General features: G+C 42.1%; 1 protein-coding gene across 2 annotated transcripts in view; it reads left to right on the top strand.

Moving 5' to 3' along the window:
* Positions 1-15815, top strand: part of GCC2 (GRIP and coiled-coil domain containing 2) — a 1745187-nt gene that overhangs the window by 1447116 nt on the left and 282256 nt on the right. For both annotated transcript variants that reach the window (XM_069636885.1, XM_069636884.1), the window contains one exon: positions 4262-4450. In XM_069636885.1, the coding sequence (XP_069492986.1) occupies positions 4262-4450 (189 nt within the window). The remainder of the gene's footprint in view (positions 1-4261; positions 4451-15815) is intronic.

Below are 15815 nucleotides of genomic sequence, written 5' to 3'. Positions count from 1 at the left end.
CCGGAATATCCATTCCCTTTTAATATACCTTTTAGTTCAATAGAACAATGTAAGCAGAACAGTTGTGTGTACTTGAGACAAAGGGCCTCTTTTTAAACCTCAGAAATAACATTAAATGCAAGCATTATCTTGGAGACCCAGGCTAGAATATGGTACTGTTTGTTTTAACTAATCTGTGAGACCACCCTGGCAGTAGGTTTATGGGTGCCCTGTCAACTATTGAGTGCAACTTAAAAGAAGCTTATGCTCCTTAAACTTTAACCATGGAGAGCCACAGTTTTCACGATGAATTTAAATCTGTTCCATTAGGCGTTAGTCATAAAGAATATATCACAAAGTTGAGATTTTCATAAGATAAATGACAAAGGCAATAGCAGATGATTAAAACAGAAAATGCAATTCGCTGGATATATAGTACAATCCCCGTTCAATAAATACGTTCAAAGCGGCCATTGGAAATACATTTTCATTTTTAATTTCGGATTCATTGGTAACACCATAAAACCTAATATAGATCTGATTTCAGCAGAAAAAGCAGAATCATATGCCGATGATGATGCATATGATTCTGCAGAAATGCATATTGTATAACACCATCTTGCATGAAGTAGCAGCGAACATAAAAGCTCTCCCTGGATTCAGAATATTCACCCAAATTTGAATATGTAGTTTTAACAAATATTACATGTTAGTGTACAAAATGATTCCTAAAACTGATATTTCAGTTCAATATTTATTGATTTTACTCTGAATGAGAAGGCTAATTTGTAGCTCACACGTCCCCTTATGGCAACTAAAAATTCAGTGGGCCAATAGAAGCAGGCAGGATGGGCAGATTTGGATACTGCATGGATGTAACTGATGGGGACATCACCTCAAAAATGCCTTTTCCCCCAATGAACTGAATGTAGAGGCTTTTCCTATAGCAGAACTTTTGATAGAACCAGGGATTTCAGGGTTTCTGATCAATTGTGGGCCAGCGACTAAGGATTGGCTAATCTGATGTTGGCTTATATCACCTATTGACAGTTCAGGACAACCGTATTTGGGCAATGTGACTGCTCATTCCACAAGCAGTGAAGCTGCTACCACAGTCTTCACTGTGGAGTGTGACCGGGGCACATCTTATTTATTTATTTATTTATTTGCATTTTTTAGCGCTCACATAGTCTGGGGCATTGAGGCGCTGTTACAGGATTATGTCTCTTGGTTGCGTATTTATAACGCGCTTATACCCAGAGGTTTCTAAGCACGGACCCGGGGATCAAACCTGTTTTGCTTCGTGTCCTCTTGTTTCCAAGGCGAGCACGTTGCCGCTGAGCTAGCCTCCCGGGACATCTGTCAGGTGATTAAATACAAGTCTGTCATACGCTTTGATGTTCAAATGTCTACTCCAGATTTGAAAAGTCATAAGTACGAATGGTGCTCATGCATCTGTTGTGTTAGGGTAAGACTAGCCTTTTCCACCTTACAATGTTCAAAAGGGGATGACCAGCCAACCTCCACCTACTCTATTGCTCTCACATTAAATTGGCAGACTGTTATCCACCACAAACTGGATTTCATGAATCCAAGTTTCCTTTGTGTACAGATCCTGCAAAGGGGAATGACTAAATATGGTCATTCCCCGCTGGGGAAAAGTTACAATGCCAGTGGTTCAGAATGCAGAGCTTAAAAATACTGTGCTGCCATTTTAACCCTAAAAAGGAAACCAAGAACTCCCTTGCTGTATATTTGGGCACACATGTGTGCAACCAAGTATAAATACACAACTGCTGCCATCAAGCTTCACTATACACACTGTCTGCTTGAGGAAAAATCACCCATGGACATAAAGAGGTTACAAATTAACAAAGTTCTATTTGGGGCTTTAGAAAAAGCCTTGCTTAAGCAAGAATACGTTTAGGGCATTGGGGAAATCATGGGAAATACTAGGGGGCTCACAAAGGGAGTCTAAAGGAGCAAAAATGAGAAATCTGCCCTAACAGGTTTCATTTACCTTTGGATAGCCTTACTCCTTGTGTGTTTTTTGTCCAGTGCTTATTCCATTTAAGCTAAGAAGTCCTTACAACATATTCGCTTGAAACTGGCCTTGAGTCTGTGTGGTCTACTCCACAACTTTCATTCTGCCTTCTTACCTTTATGTTCCCAGATGTGATGAGATGTCTCATCACATCTGGGAACATAAAGGTAAGAAGGCAGAAAGAAAGTTGTGGAGTAGACCGCACAGACTCAAGGCCGATTTAAGAGTAAGGACAAATTACCTTTTCTTGGTTAGTGTGTCCAAGTTGGTTGATCGCTAGTATATGTGCTAGCATATATGCAATTATTTCCCCAAACCTAATTTGTGAGTTAGTGCAGTGGCAGGATGATGTTCTTCTGTGCAAGATACTCCTGTCCTGGCCACGTTTTCCATCTTCTTGTGGCTTCTAACCTTATTTCTTGGCTTTGTCAGCAAGACTATGTCCAGTGTTCTAACAACATCCTTATTCTGACTAATATATTTGGGCTCTCCACTCCTTTCGCCGCCCACCTTCTGTCGTCTTCTCACTTCCAGCTAAGAGTATTGTATCACTTAAAGATAACTTCTGGAAACTGAGAGTGCGGGTGCAGGGTACATGTGTGAATCAATTGCATCCGTTATATCTCCTGGGCACCATTTAAGTAATGTGCACATGAGACCATTTCTTGCTCATTCGCAAAATGGTGGTATTTCTTAATACTGTAATGGGTTGTATCAGACAGCCTGAGAATGTAGGCTACAGGAGACACCATGAAGTTGATTTTTTTCAATGTATTATTGGGCTATAGAAGATCTCTTGAGTGAACTATTGAATGAAGTGGTCACTGCATCAAAGTTTGTAGAACAAGAGGGTCAGTATTACTAATTCAGCTATTGCCTGCACTAGCACAAATCCATTAGAGCCATACTTCAGCTTAGTGAAACAAAAACAAGGTTTGAGTGGTAACATGAATGCAAATATTCAAGAACTAGTGGAAAAGCCCCTGTACATGTGCTAATGTACGTAAAGGAAGATATTTTCAGAGTCTAAATATATTATGTGGTGTATTTTACCATAATTTATGTTTATAGAAGAAATAAATGTTTGTAAAGGATTCTGCTCCTCTTGCGTGGAGGAGTAGTAACGTCAAACAAAGTCTCACAGAATCTGTTGAAAGTTCAACATAATATATGCGGCCAATCGTATCTGCTCCTCATTGTCATGGATTCCACTTACGATTTTTGGATTGAAATATGTAATGTTGAGGGATGTCAGAGTAATACAATTCACGTGCAGCATGATTCAAAGTAGACATGAGATCATAAAATAAGTAAAAATAAAGTTTAAAACGTGCGTGAAGAATATTATTGATATAATATTTACCAAAATATATTACAATGAATAATTACATAATACATAAGTACATTAAAAAAGTAATTTCTTTTGTTGTGGAAACAGTGCTTAATGAAATAATTTCTGATTATGTTTTTTACAAAAATGTATATATTTTCATAGTGTATGCAACCTGAAGTATACTGTTAAAGTGGCATCCCTGTCTTGGGCCTTTTCTGCAGCCAATTCTATGTTGTTATTGTTGAAATACACATTTTGTTTGCCTAGAAGATGAACTTGGAGTATTATTGTTGTATATGTAAAGCAACAGCTCCCTCTAGCGGTGATAACAGGCGAAGCAGGCAAGATGGCTTTGGACAAACATACATTTGGACTTTTATTATATAGTATGATGGTTACAAATTCCTCCAACCGTAGAATACAACTTTGGTGTTTATCTTTTTTCTTATTTTTCAGTGATAATTTTATGTTTGACTGAGAAGTATTTTCAACCAGAAACATGATTTCATGAAGCATTTACTTATTTACAAACTTTATTTAAAAAAACGTATATTATTCATAGATCACAAATATTTTCCAACAGTTGACTATATCTATGCTTGTCAGTTCTGTGTGCGTCATAGTAGCAGCCATTGTTTTGCTAGATAATAAATGTTTTATTTACATTTTTTTACATCACATTTGCTGCCATTGTTTTTTGAGAAATGTAAATACTTTTCACTACTACCCAACTCAATGCTATTTATTTTATTGAGCTGGAAGTATAGAAGGATTAATCAGCATCGCTCATATTTCACTCCAAAACCTGCAACTTGCAGACCGATTTCATGATTGCACACATAAATTGCGGAACTATTTCATAGGCTTTTCATGCATGATTTTAAAATGAACTACTCCTGTTTTAGGTTCTTCCCAACCACCATTGAAAACCCTGAGGGAGAGAAGAGCTGCAGACATGCCTCTCATTGACATGTACATTTCCACAAGGGAGGAGGGGGAAGGTATGGAAACAATTGACACAGACTCAGTGTCTTCTGCCAGCACATACCTCCCACCTTTGGAGCAGCTCCTGAATTCTCCTGAGGCAAAGTTTGGTATGTAAATCTTTTAAAACTTTATTCTAAATGTGTTATTCTCATGACATTCACATGATATTTTCTATGGCACCCTTTTAGAAGCAATAAAAACACTATCCAAAGATAACACGTCAAGTGTCCGATATCGGCAAAGATGGCAGTGCACAACCCTTTTCAATGTTGAGATGGGGGTGTCAGACAGGGTGTGTTCTCGCCCCCTTCCTATTTGTATTGTACATTAACCAGTTGGCTGTAAACATTCAAAGTTTGGACTATGAGCCCCCATCTGTTGAAGATAGAAACATAGGCATTTTATTGTAAGTTTATGGCATAGTCTTGATCTCCAAATCTTCAATGGGCATTAATAAGCTATTAGAAATGTTACGCCAATTTTGTGATGGCCAATATATGACTGGTAACTTGTCTGTGGTCTGCCGTTGATATAAAGTATCAAATGTTATTTTAAAATTTAATGGATATATTGCGAGACATGTGGATTGTTCTGACTACCTTGGGATTAGGTTAACTGCAAATGGAAAATGGCAGCAAAACGTAGTATGCAGGCAACACATTATGGTACATAAAACTGGTGACATTTGCATATTCTCCAATAAATACAGAGGAAAGGCGACAATGTCAGCGTGTAAGGTCCAGGCTAGATAAGCAACCTTGTTTGGGGCTGAACTATGGGGTAATCCATCATATGATATATTGGCTCTGGAACAAAGAAGATATTTAAAGAAGCAGCTTTTACTAACCAAAAATGCTCCAAATATGTATATATTTCTGAGGCTTGTGGATTTGCTTAGAATGATATGCTTTGCATAGATTGGCATCTAGTGATTGGTGCAGAGTATTACATGTTTTGTTTTCGATTTCTAAAAGGGACATCGACTGAGCGTTCTTGTAGCACTATCCCTGCTGTGATTTGTACTGTACCCATGATCTCTCACGTGTCGAGGTCCTCAGATTGTTTTTTTCCTCCGCCACCGGGTTGGTCGCACTCTGCAGAGTTTCTCACAGTGATGCCATGGCTCGTGATGAAGCATACATTTCAGATACATTTCAAGATATTTTATTCTAACCTACTTGCCGATATCTCTTGACGGATCACGAAACGGCAAGAACAACCATCATACGGCTATGGAGATCGGCATTCGACGGCTACAGTCTTCGGCTTTCACAGTAGGTAGAGTGGGATAAAACGCGTTGGAGTCAAGGAAAATGTCTCCTTCCATTACCCCATTAAAATTATTTATCCTCTATCCTCCATGTTTCGACATGGAATTTCCCTCTTTAAATTCTTCCCCACGTGCAACAAAAAGTTTCAGTGGAAAGACACACATAGGGTCTGTAATTATTGTCCTCCAAGGGACCACCAAGAAGACAAATGCCAGTTGTGTAAGCTTTTTAAGCCAAAAACACTGAAAGATCGCCGGTCGAAATGCTAAGCAGCTTTTGCGACGGAAGCTGAAGCATCTATGGAATAACCCGCCAGAACAGGACAGCCCCAGTTTCGAATCGGAAGCCAGAGAGATTTCCGATTGGGAAACTGAAGATTCCCGTGGGCCAGTCCCCAGCTCCGAACGTCAAGTGTCACACTCCTGAAACACTTGTTTATAGGCGCGTTAAAAAATGCCATATCATATCATATCATATACCTTTACTAGGCTTGGTGACAATGCTAAACACGCTAAATCGGTACACATCAACTTTTCATCACACTTCGCAGGAACGGCAAGCAAATCCAAACACATTGCAAGTGCAAAACTCATTTCACCCTCTCTAACATTTTCAACACTTTCGTCAAAAGATTCAAAATCCTTGGTGGAGCTTTCAACCTCAGTGCCCTGCAGGTCGGTCAAGCAAAAGGCATCAGCTCCTTGTGCTTCTCACTCGACACATAGCCAAAAGCCTACGTCCACGCAGACAGCCTCTGCATTGAAGGATACTACAAATTGTAAAAGAACAATAACAAAATAAATAAATAAACCAAAACCACATAGGCTGGCGACTACCTTTTCGACGCATGTTGATAAAAAGAAAACTACACGTGTTTTAGCTAGTTCTTCATCTGACATTCTTAAATCGAAGAAACAGGTTAAAACAGAAAACATTGCTTTTCCACTACATGAGTCCCTAGGTTCATCACAGAAATGGACAAAAAAGGATTTGATGTCACTATGAACAAAAAGACCTAGTTTATGGAGTTTTTAGAGAAACGCCATTTTAAACCCAAACCCAAAAGGTCCTAGAAGAAGAGGTACCGTCCAAAAAATTAAGAACTGAACCCAGAGTCCTTTGAAGAGCCAGTGGAGATAGAAATATATACAGACGGGGAAGAAGACTTTGAGGAAGACAACTCAGGCACAGGCATGGAAGACTTTCCTGTGCCCTCACTAGACATTGATGACTCCATTTCCTCATTGCCTATTGATGACAGTATGCTACAATAATGATCCGCTTAGGAAAGCAACCCATGACTTCAAATTGAAACTAACAAATCTGAGAAAGACACAGATTTTGTAGACGACTTCCTCAATAAAAAGATGGTTAGCCAGTGCATTCCTTTACCTAGATCTGTGAAGAGATGACTAGACCCCTCCCTAAACACTCCAGTGTTGACAAAACTGCATAATGCACCAGTTAAGAAAAGGTTCAAACCAGCCCCAACCAACTCACTTTTTATCAAGGGACACTTGAAACCAGATTCCTTAGTCATAACTACAACATTAAAACGGACAGGAACCCCATTGGCTACATCAGATGCCCCTCCTGACAAGGAAAGCCAAAAGCTTTTTGCCCTAGTTAAAAAGGCGGCAACCTCTGCAGCATACCAAATGTGCATTGCCTTAATGTCTAGTTTCAATAGAGCACAATGGACCATGTAGAAGAATTTACTAACATTGTCCATGAGCCCCTAAAAACAGAAATACTGCAAACCTTATCAGAAGGGAAAGAATCTGCTAATGCAGTGCTAACAAAACATCCTAGATGCAGCAGTTACTGCTTGATGAATCATTGCTGAGGGAACCTTATTAAAGAGACATGCTTGGCTCAGAAACTCAGGCTTCAGAGCAGAAACTCAAGCTACTCTAATAAATATATAGAAATTGTGGCACTATTTAGCAAACCAGTCGATCAGGCCCTAGAAACTGCGAAAAAGGACCATGATACACTGAAAACATTAGACCAGATTTCACACCGTCCTTTTCAGCAGAAGGAAATACAGTCAAGACGGCAGGGTTTTTGTGACCAAAGCTACTTAAGGTCTGCAGCCCAGACTACTTACTCTTGGGGTGCAGGTTCCTCCTTGTAGTATGGAAACCAGGGCCTGTTGTCTTCCTCTCAGTTCTCATTTCCAAGACAATTCAGAAGAGACAGAGGGAGAGGCCAAACCTCAAGAAGTTTGCCTACTTACGTAAAACAATAACTCTCTGTTCCCGATCCCCTCCCATATCACCCCAGTAAGCGGGTCACATAACATCATCCGCCACATATGGGAGGGGAACACCTGAGGCAAGTGGGTGCTGTCAACAGTACAAAACAGGTATTGCACAGAGTTTCAAAAACAACTGCACAATCGCCCGCTGAGACCCAGAAATATATTTTTATTTATTTATTTATTTAACATTTATGAAGCACTCACACAGCCCGCAGGCATCGAGGCGCTGTTACAGGAATTGTTTGTTGTTTTTTCTTAGTTGCGTAATTGTGTTTTTTTTTGTCTTAGTTGCGTATTTATAACGCGCTTAAACACCCAGAGGTTTTAAGCGCGGACCCGGGGATCAAACCTGTTGTTGCTTCGTGCCGTCTTGCTTCCAAGACGCGCACGCTGCCACTGAGCTATCCTCCAGGGACGAGGATACTGGTAGAACATCTACAGATTCTACAAGACGAGATTCAAATAGTGCTACCAAAGGGAGTCATAGTACCTGTTCCACCATCAGAGGTAAACAAGGGTATTTATTCTGTGTACTGCGGGTTGCCTCAGAACTCGGCAATAAAAGTAATCCATAAAAGGAGTGTACACCAGGCAAGAAATAACGCATTTTGTTCTGGGCCCAAGTGAAGCTGGGAAAGGAAAATTCCCACAGACAGCGGAACAGTGCTGCATGAAAGATGCTGTCAAAGATACGCCGCTAAGACAAGAGCTTTTCTAATCATACAAACTAATTAGCATCAAACCACATTGCAACATAAGGGTAGTCCTCCATGTGAGGTTAATTGGTACAGCTACTTCATTCACCTATTGTGGGACATACATTATCCTGAAATGATTGAGTCCTGCAAACTTTGCCACACCATCCTCAACCACCTCTGTGACATCATAGTCCAACCAGCAATTCCCACATTAATAGTGCCAAAACATTGAGACATTTGAGGTGACCAACAGATCTTTATTCATCTGCCGCCGGTCATCTCCATCCGTTTCTCATGAGAATATAGTCGACCATGACACTGGAGGAGCCTTGAACCACTGACAGCCTACCATTTCAGTGTTGCATCTTAAGAACTCTTCAAATCTTTTCTCAGGCTCACATGTGCCAAGGGGCAATTTGAAACCGCTAGGGGACACTTCAAAACAGCCAGTAGACCAGTTTCATAAATTAATTTGCCGAATTATAAAATGATTGTGTGCCCACTGCCTTTCTTTAGCATCCATGAGCATAGCTCCGTGACCTCAAATGTATCAAGAGTTGTTCATTTCTCACCATATTATCCTGGGAATGTATAATTTGCAATGTTCTGTCCGCTTCTGCGGCTACTAAGTACGTTAGTAAAATGTTAATTTGTTTCCAGTGAAAAGCATGCTCTGAGGCCTGATTACAGTGCCTCGGTCTTATGTTAACCCACATATAATTACCTGCAGCCTATTTGTATTGCCTATCTGCCTTTGAAACACATTGTGTATAGGCGCTATATAAATAAACTATCATATCATATCTGTTACTTACCTTGAAACACAATTATTTAGGGCATTCTCCTGCCTTGTGCATAGATAGATAATCGAGTGGCTATCAATGAAGCCTCCTCCCATATCTGCAGGCTACTCCCACAGCTGGTAAGTTTGCGCCTTTCTACTGCACTGAAATTGCATTTTTACTACATTATTCCCCACTTTTATTGATCCATCAATAACCAACTCTTTTCCTTCTCCCAGTCCCCACTCTGCTGCCTGCATTTTAGGGATCCATTGGGCCTCATTACAAGGTTGCCAGTAAGCTTGCCGGTACCGTTGTTACCAGACCGGCAAACTACGAGGTCTGCTCGTGGGTCCCCGTCAGCCCACCTGCCGGGTGGAACGGCACCCGCGAGCAGACCTGCACGGTACCAACGGCACCCGGCAATGGGCAATTACCGAGTCTCTAGTGGGGCCGGAATAACCCTGTAATTGTCCATTGCCGGGTGCTGGTAATTTCATGACTCTGGCTGCAGCCGTGCTGGTATTTACCAGCACGGCTACCTCCTCGTTCATAATGAGGCCCATAGTCTTTTTAATCTACTCATGTCATCTCCATCTTCTCCCCAGTCTTCCAATGACCCCTCTATTCAGCACTCACCCATGTCCATCCTTATAGCATGAAATCCAATAGGCATCATAGTTCTCTATATCTCCTGGTGGTATTGTAACTCAGTCAACTTCATCATCAACTTTTTCACCCTTGGTTAGTTTGTTAATGGGCTTGTTTTGATCATTTACCCCAACAACATGCAGTGGCAGCATACATTTCCCTCTCTTTTTGTTAGTATCGTATCTCAAAATAGTTTTGCCAATGCAGAAGCTGATGAGCATGAGGACCAGCATGGGACAGTCAATTGAAAAACCTGTGAGAGCCCAGCAGGCACCCATGTAATAAGGGTGCTCAACCAATTCTTTGATTGCACTCCATTAGCTTTGTTTGTCATATTCTCATGGAGTGTCTGTATTTCATTGATAGCTGCACTCAATGTTCCATTTGATGCTTCTCCATCGGTTACTTTGGTACAACAGCTGCTCCCTGTCTTGGCACAAACTCCTCCCTCTACGGCAGTGAGAAGGTCCAACACGTGCCTATTATGGAGTGCCAATAAACGTAGTTCCCTCAGCTCTTCCTTTACGGCGTTTAGGCCATTTGCTGTTGAATTGGCCTGTCGCAGTAACTTATACCTGGTGTGAGTTGAAGCCACTTGGCATTAGCTGCAGTTGGCACACGTGGAAGCAGTAGAGACATGAAAAAAGTGTTGCCTTGGAAAACAGTCAAAATTCAGCAGTAATTGCTACCAGAACTTCTGCACTCTTCACGGACCAATAGTTACTTGCTCTCCTTTTCCTGTTTAGCACTCCTTGCATTGTTTGCTCCTCGTCATGCTGCACCACTTTTTCCTTTAGCGCGAATGACTACTCCTTTAACAAAAAGCCCATGTTGTTGCTTCGGGGCACCACCAGGGCATGGCTGTGCAGTGTAACAATTGCGCAACCCCCACTCCAATCAGGAGGAAGCTGGGCTTAGGCCTTCAATACACATGCCCACCACAGGTCGATTATGACAGCTGTCCCCTGCGTCAGCGCCACACTCCTCATCACCTTAGCACATCCAGTGTTAGTTCACAAATGAATTGACCCACTGGACCTGAAACACAGAGGGAATTTTGTAATCTTTTTATGTAAACTGGTTGGTAAGTTCCACCTATCCACGTCAATGCATGTACATACTTCCCCCAAACTGCCTTGCAGCTATTGTTTACTTTGGACACCACATTTTGTCAAAATCCCAACAAACCTTCAGTACAACATTGCATTATTCCCCCCTCGATTTGGCCACAATACCACACCTCCCCTCTTATTCTCATTAATGGTCTTGTGTGACACCAGGAGATACTAAGTCCCTCTATCTACACACTGCAGTTGTTTATGTTTACTAATCATGTACTCCCCCCCTTTTAGAGCCTTCTGTTAAGTATTCTACTATCATCTTTTTGGTCTCTTTTTTTCAGCCATCCTGTCAAGTTGCACATAATTATCTGTGTAAACCTCTGCCCCTTCATCCACCCATTGGACAGAAACACTTGTTCCTTGAAATAAACCCCTAGTTTTGCAGAGAGTTAGGTGCATTAGACATTCTGCTTCCTCCTATAATACAGCCAGAGGTTGGAAAAGCTTGGGTGCCCCTATCACGTATGGGATGAGTGAGCAGAAGTAACATGAGGGGTTCACCCTTTCTCTTCCCACACGTAACATTTAATCGTTCCAGACGTTCCCAGATGTTATCTCCTGCCCCCTTTTAGTGTCATGATGGAATTCCTCTTCATTTAACACATTTCTTTTTGCTCTATTCTCACTAATCTTTGAATGTATACCACTTCTTTCCTTAAGAAAAAAACATAATATTAATCCTGTACTAATGCATGTTAATATTATTACACTCTGTAGAATAGAGATTGTTTTGCTGTCTGTTCATAATAACATTGTCTTGCAAAATACCTTCTTCTTCCTTTGTTGGTCTTCTTTAAAACCTTATTGCTGAGAAAAAAGTTAATGAGAGCTGATGTATACTCCTCATCATGGTGCGATTTGCCCCTCTTCTCCAGGGAAGCTGGTGCTCTTGTCCCTGCTCATGTCGATGAGGTGGACCCATCCTAGATGACCCTCGACCTTGACAGCTGTTGGTGTTGAGTATGTCACTGTATGCGCACCTGTAAAACATTCTTCTTTCCACTTTCTGACATGGTTTTTGATCAAAATCTTATCTCCTGAATCGAGAGGTGCTGCTCGCGGAAATTCCCTTGCCTGCTTACCACTGTTTATTTCTCCTGCTTGCTCTGTCTCTGTCATTGGGTTTGTCGGTTGGGATACATAGGCAAGCAATCTTGTAAGTTCTATGAGGTACATAGAACTCCTCCCCCAGAATGTTAGAAAAAGAGTTAGCATCAGAAATTGTACATGCCTGTGAGATAGGTGCATGCATTCCCCGACCAGTAACAATTTCATGAGGTATGAGGTCATGGTCTCCTCCAAGCGAATTTCGCAAAGCAGAGAGAGCAAAAGGTAAGCAGTACAGCCATGTCTTACCAAGTATCAGCGTTAGCTTTGCTAATCGCTCTTTTAGTAAGCCATTCATTCTCTCAGCCACACCATTGGCCATTGGCCGGTAAATGGTACATAGTTTGTGACATATTCCAAGGAGGACAGTTATTTCCCCAATCAAATAGTTTGTAAAATGTTGACCATTGTCAGAGCAAATTTTGCCTGGGATCCCTTTCCTCGGGAATGCCTCCCTCACCAAGAATGTGGCTGCTGAACTGGCATTATTTCAGGCACAGGAACCAGCCTTAAGCCAACGTGAAAACGGACATGCCACAGTAAGCATGTATCTATAAGAGCTACATCTATCTTGCATGTCAACATAGTCTATATGGAATGGGCAGAAGGGTCCTTCCAGTCGTGGCAAAGTTCCTTGTGTCACTTTCAAAGTGTGACCACATAAAAATGTTTGACATGTCATGCATTTGCTCACAAATCCAGACACATATTCATGTAAATTTGTTATGAACCAATCTTCACTTATCCCTGCAGCCACATTCTCTTTTGATACATGGGCAGGGTAGTGAAGCTGTTCAAGGGCCACATTCAACAACTTTCTTGGCATTACCACCTTGCCGGTGTTGTCTTGCCACCAAATTAAATCTATTGGAAACAGAGAGCACCCCCTTTTCTTCCAAAGCTCCTTTTCATCTTTCAGTGCTTCTCCCAGTAATTCTATTATCTGTACTGTCGGTGTTGTATTGAAGTCCTCTGACAGTGCATTTTGTTCTTTAGTTGTTTTCATCAATGCTATAAGCTGTGTTTTCTCCTCCTCGGCAGGAAACAGCACATGTGTCCGTTCTGGCAAATATGCTGCTTCTTTTGCTGCTGTCTCTGCTCTTTCGTTACCCAATGAGATAAAATCTTGCCCCTTAGTATGGGCCCTGCACTTTATTATTGCCAATTCTACTGGGTGTGCTGGTATTTCTAATAATTTACTCAGAAGTACTGCATGTTGTGTGTCATACCTGTGTGCCATCACTTCTTCTAAACCCTCTCCTTTCCTAGTTTGCTAGTCCTGAATGTACTGTAGATGTTACATACACAGAATCTGAAAATATATCCACCACCTGTCCTTCTGATATGTTTCGGGCCTCAATTAATGCCACCATTTCTGCCGCTTGTGCAGAGTAGTGTGCTGGCAGTCTTGTATGGGAGAAAGATGAGAATTCACCTTACTTGTGTATTCCATTGTTGTGTCCTATGTGAGAAACCTGGGGGTGTCTCACTTGCTACTCCCCAGGAATCTGTCATCCAGGTGGCCAGGAAACGGCCTTCGCTATTGGATCCAGTTCCTGGGGTGCACCAGTGCGGGAGGATTACCTAGATGGGAGGTCTTTGGGGAGTGGAAGTGGGACGCTGATGGGTGAGATGTGGTACCACTTCCTTATGACAACTTTTCCCCATCCTACCCCATAGGATGTTTATAAACTCTCACCCCCCCTTTCCTACACAAACACTTTCTCACACCACGAAAGACAATGGAATAACACCAGAGACATTTACCTTGCATGTCCCAATGCAAGGGTCAGGCAGAGTCAGGCAATTGCCAATGACTAAACGCACCTGATGGCCCTTTCCCTTCCCCACAGGGATAAAAGGCATAGCACAAGAGCACACTTTGAGCAAGGCTGACTGGATGAGGAAGCAGCTATTTCGGGCCGGCAGTTCATACAAAGGAGAAAGGAGGTGGAAACCAAAAGGATGAAAAGGAGGGAGTTGCCCTTGCCCTTTTCAACCCAGATCTGCAAAGCCTTCGATAAAAGAACAGTAAGACTGGGAATTGCAGCTGGTGATTGGTGTGACAGATATCAACAGTACACAGGGCCCTCCCGCACTGATAGCCTGGATGGGGAAAAGAGCTTGCCGCTGTGGTATTGTCCTTGACTCCCGTGGAAGAAAAGCTCACAAATGCAGCACAACCGCTGAGTCGAAGGAAACCGATAGTGGATCGGACTGTGTTAAGCTCAAAGTTACAGTGGCAACATTTGTGTCAAAGAAACGAAGATAATAGACCAATGTCTTTTGTAAACAACCAAGAGTGGTCCGGTACCGCGTGGGCGCTCATTGGAAAGACTCTAGCGAATGCCCCGCTCCTGAACAAACTACAAGAAGCAAGAGGCCCTAGGGGAGGCCGATGTGAGAAGTCAGTGGTCATACAAGGGTCAAACTAAACTCCTTGTACAGTTGAAAGTCTTTGACACATTGTGAAAGTGAAGTGAATGTGATATACCAAGGGGAATGCCGTGAAAAGTGGGATAGCATGAAACCTGCACTTGCCAAAGAATCACAGAGTGATCCAGCGAAGCGTAACCGCCCTTCAGAAGTCTCTGGGTGAATTGGCAAATGCTTTGGAGGCAGGTGAAGGAAGGTCTCTGCCCAAAAGGGGAGGACCTCAGTAAAGTAGGGGAAGGTTACCCAGAGGATTGTCTAAAAAGACATTAAGATTCCTGAATATTGCAAGATAATGATGCTGTGAATTGAAAAGCTAAGTGAAATGCATTGTGGTGACAAACGTGAACCCGACTGCAGGATGTCCACAGTGCGTTGTTGGTCTGAGCCCGATTGAGCAAGGCCGACATTGTGGTTATTGGTCTGAGCCCGATTGAGGGAGGTTGACATTGTGAAGGGGATCGGAGCCCGGTTGAGGGGGATCCTCAGGTGAAGAGTAATCGCCCGACGTGAAGAAGGGACATTTGTTTGTTGTTTGTGATACATCAGGCTCTCTGAAGCAAGAGACTTTGCATAAAAGAGGCTTGGCCACAGAAGGCCCTTATATTGATAAAGGGAACTGTAATCTCGTGCCGGCGAAGCACAGGAGGGTGCTGTGCTCAAGTGTCCTGCCTTGTCCCATGCTAAAAACGTGGGGAAGGGTTTAGGTTTAGGTTTAGAATAGGCATTTATCTGACTCATTTTTACAGTTTAATAAACACTCTTTAACTGTGATCACTTGTCTGTCTTGCTTTGATACCATGCCTTCCTTACACCTGCTACTGCAGAATCAGAATGCCTCTGTCCATATGGGTCGATACTTGAAAGACCCATCAATACAAATCATGCCCGCTCCCCCCACCCAATTACTTCTTCTTTTACCAGTGGGTTCCCTTTGTTCCTGTCCATGCATGCCACACAATCATGTATGTAATCTCCTTCCTCTATTGGTTCTGCAATGAATTCTGTTGGGTTTAGCATCCTGCATCTTACAATTTCAATCGCAGGGTTTGTCAGTATAATTTCATAACATAATGCTCTCTGAGTTGTCATCAGTGATTTGGATCTTTCTAGTACTACAAACAATGCATGTTCCACGTACAAAAT

Source organism: Ambystoma mexicanum, chromosome 7p (genome assembly GCF_040938575.1).
Source record: "Ambystoma mexicanum isolate Mex_15411 chromosome 7p, UKY_AmexF1_1, whole genome shotgun sequence".
Taxonomy (NCBI): Eukaryota; Metazoa; Chordata; class Amphibia; order Caudata; family Ambystomatidae; genus Ambystoma; species Ambystoma mexicanum.
The sequence above is the reverse complement of the archived record's forward strand: the minus strand, read 5'-3'. Positions and strand labels throughout refer to the sequence as shown.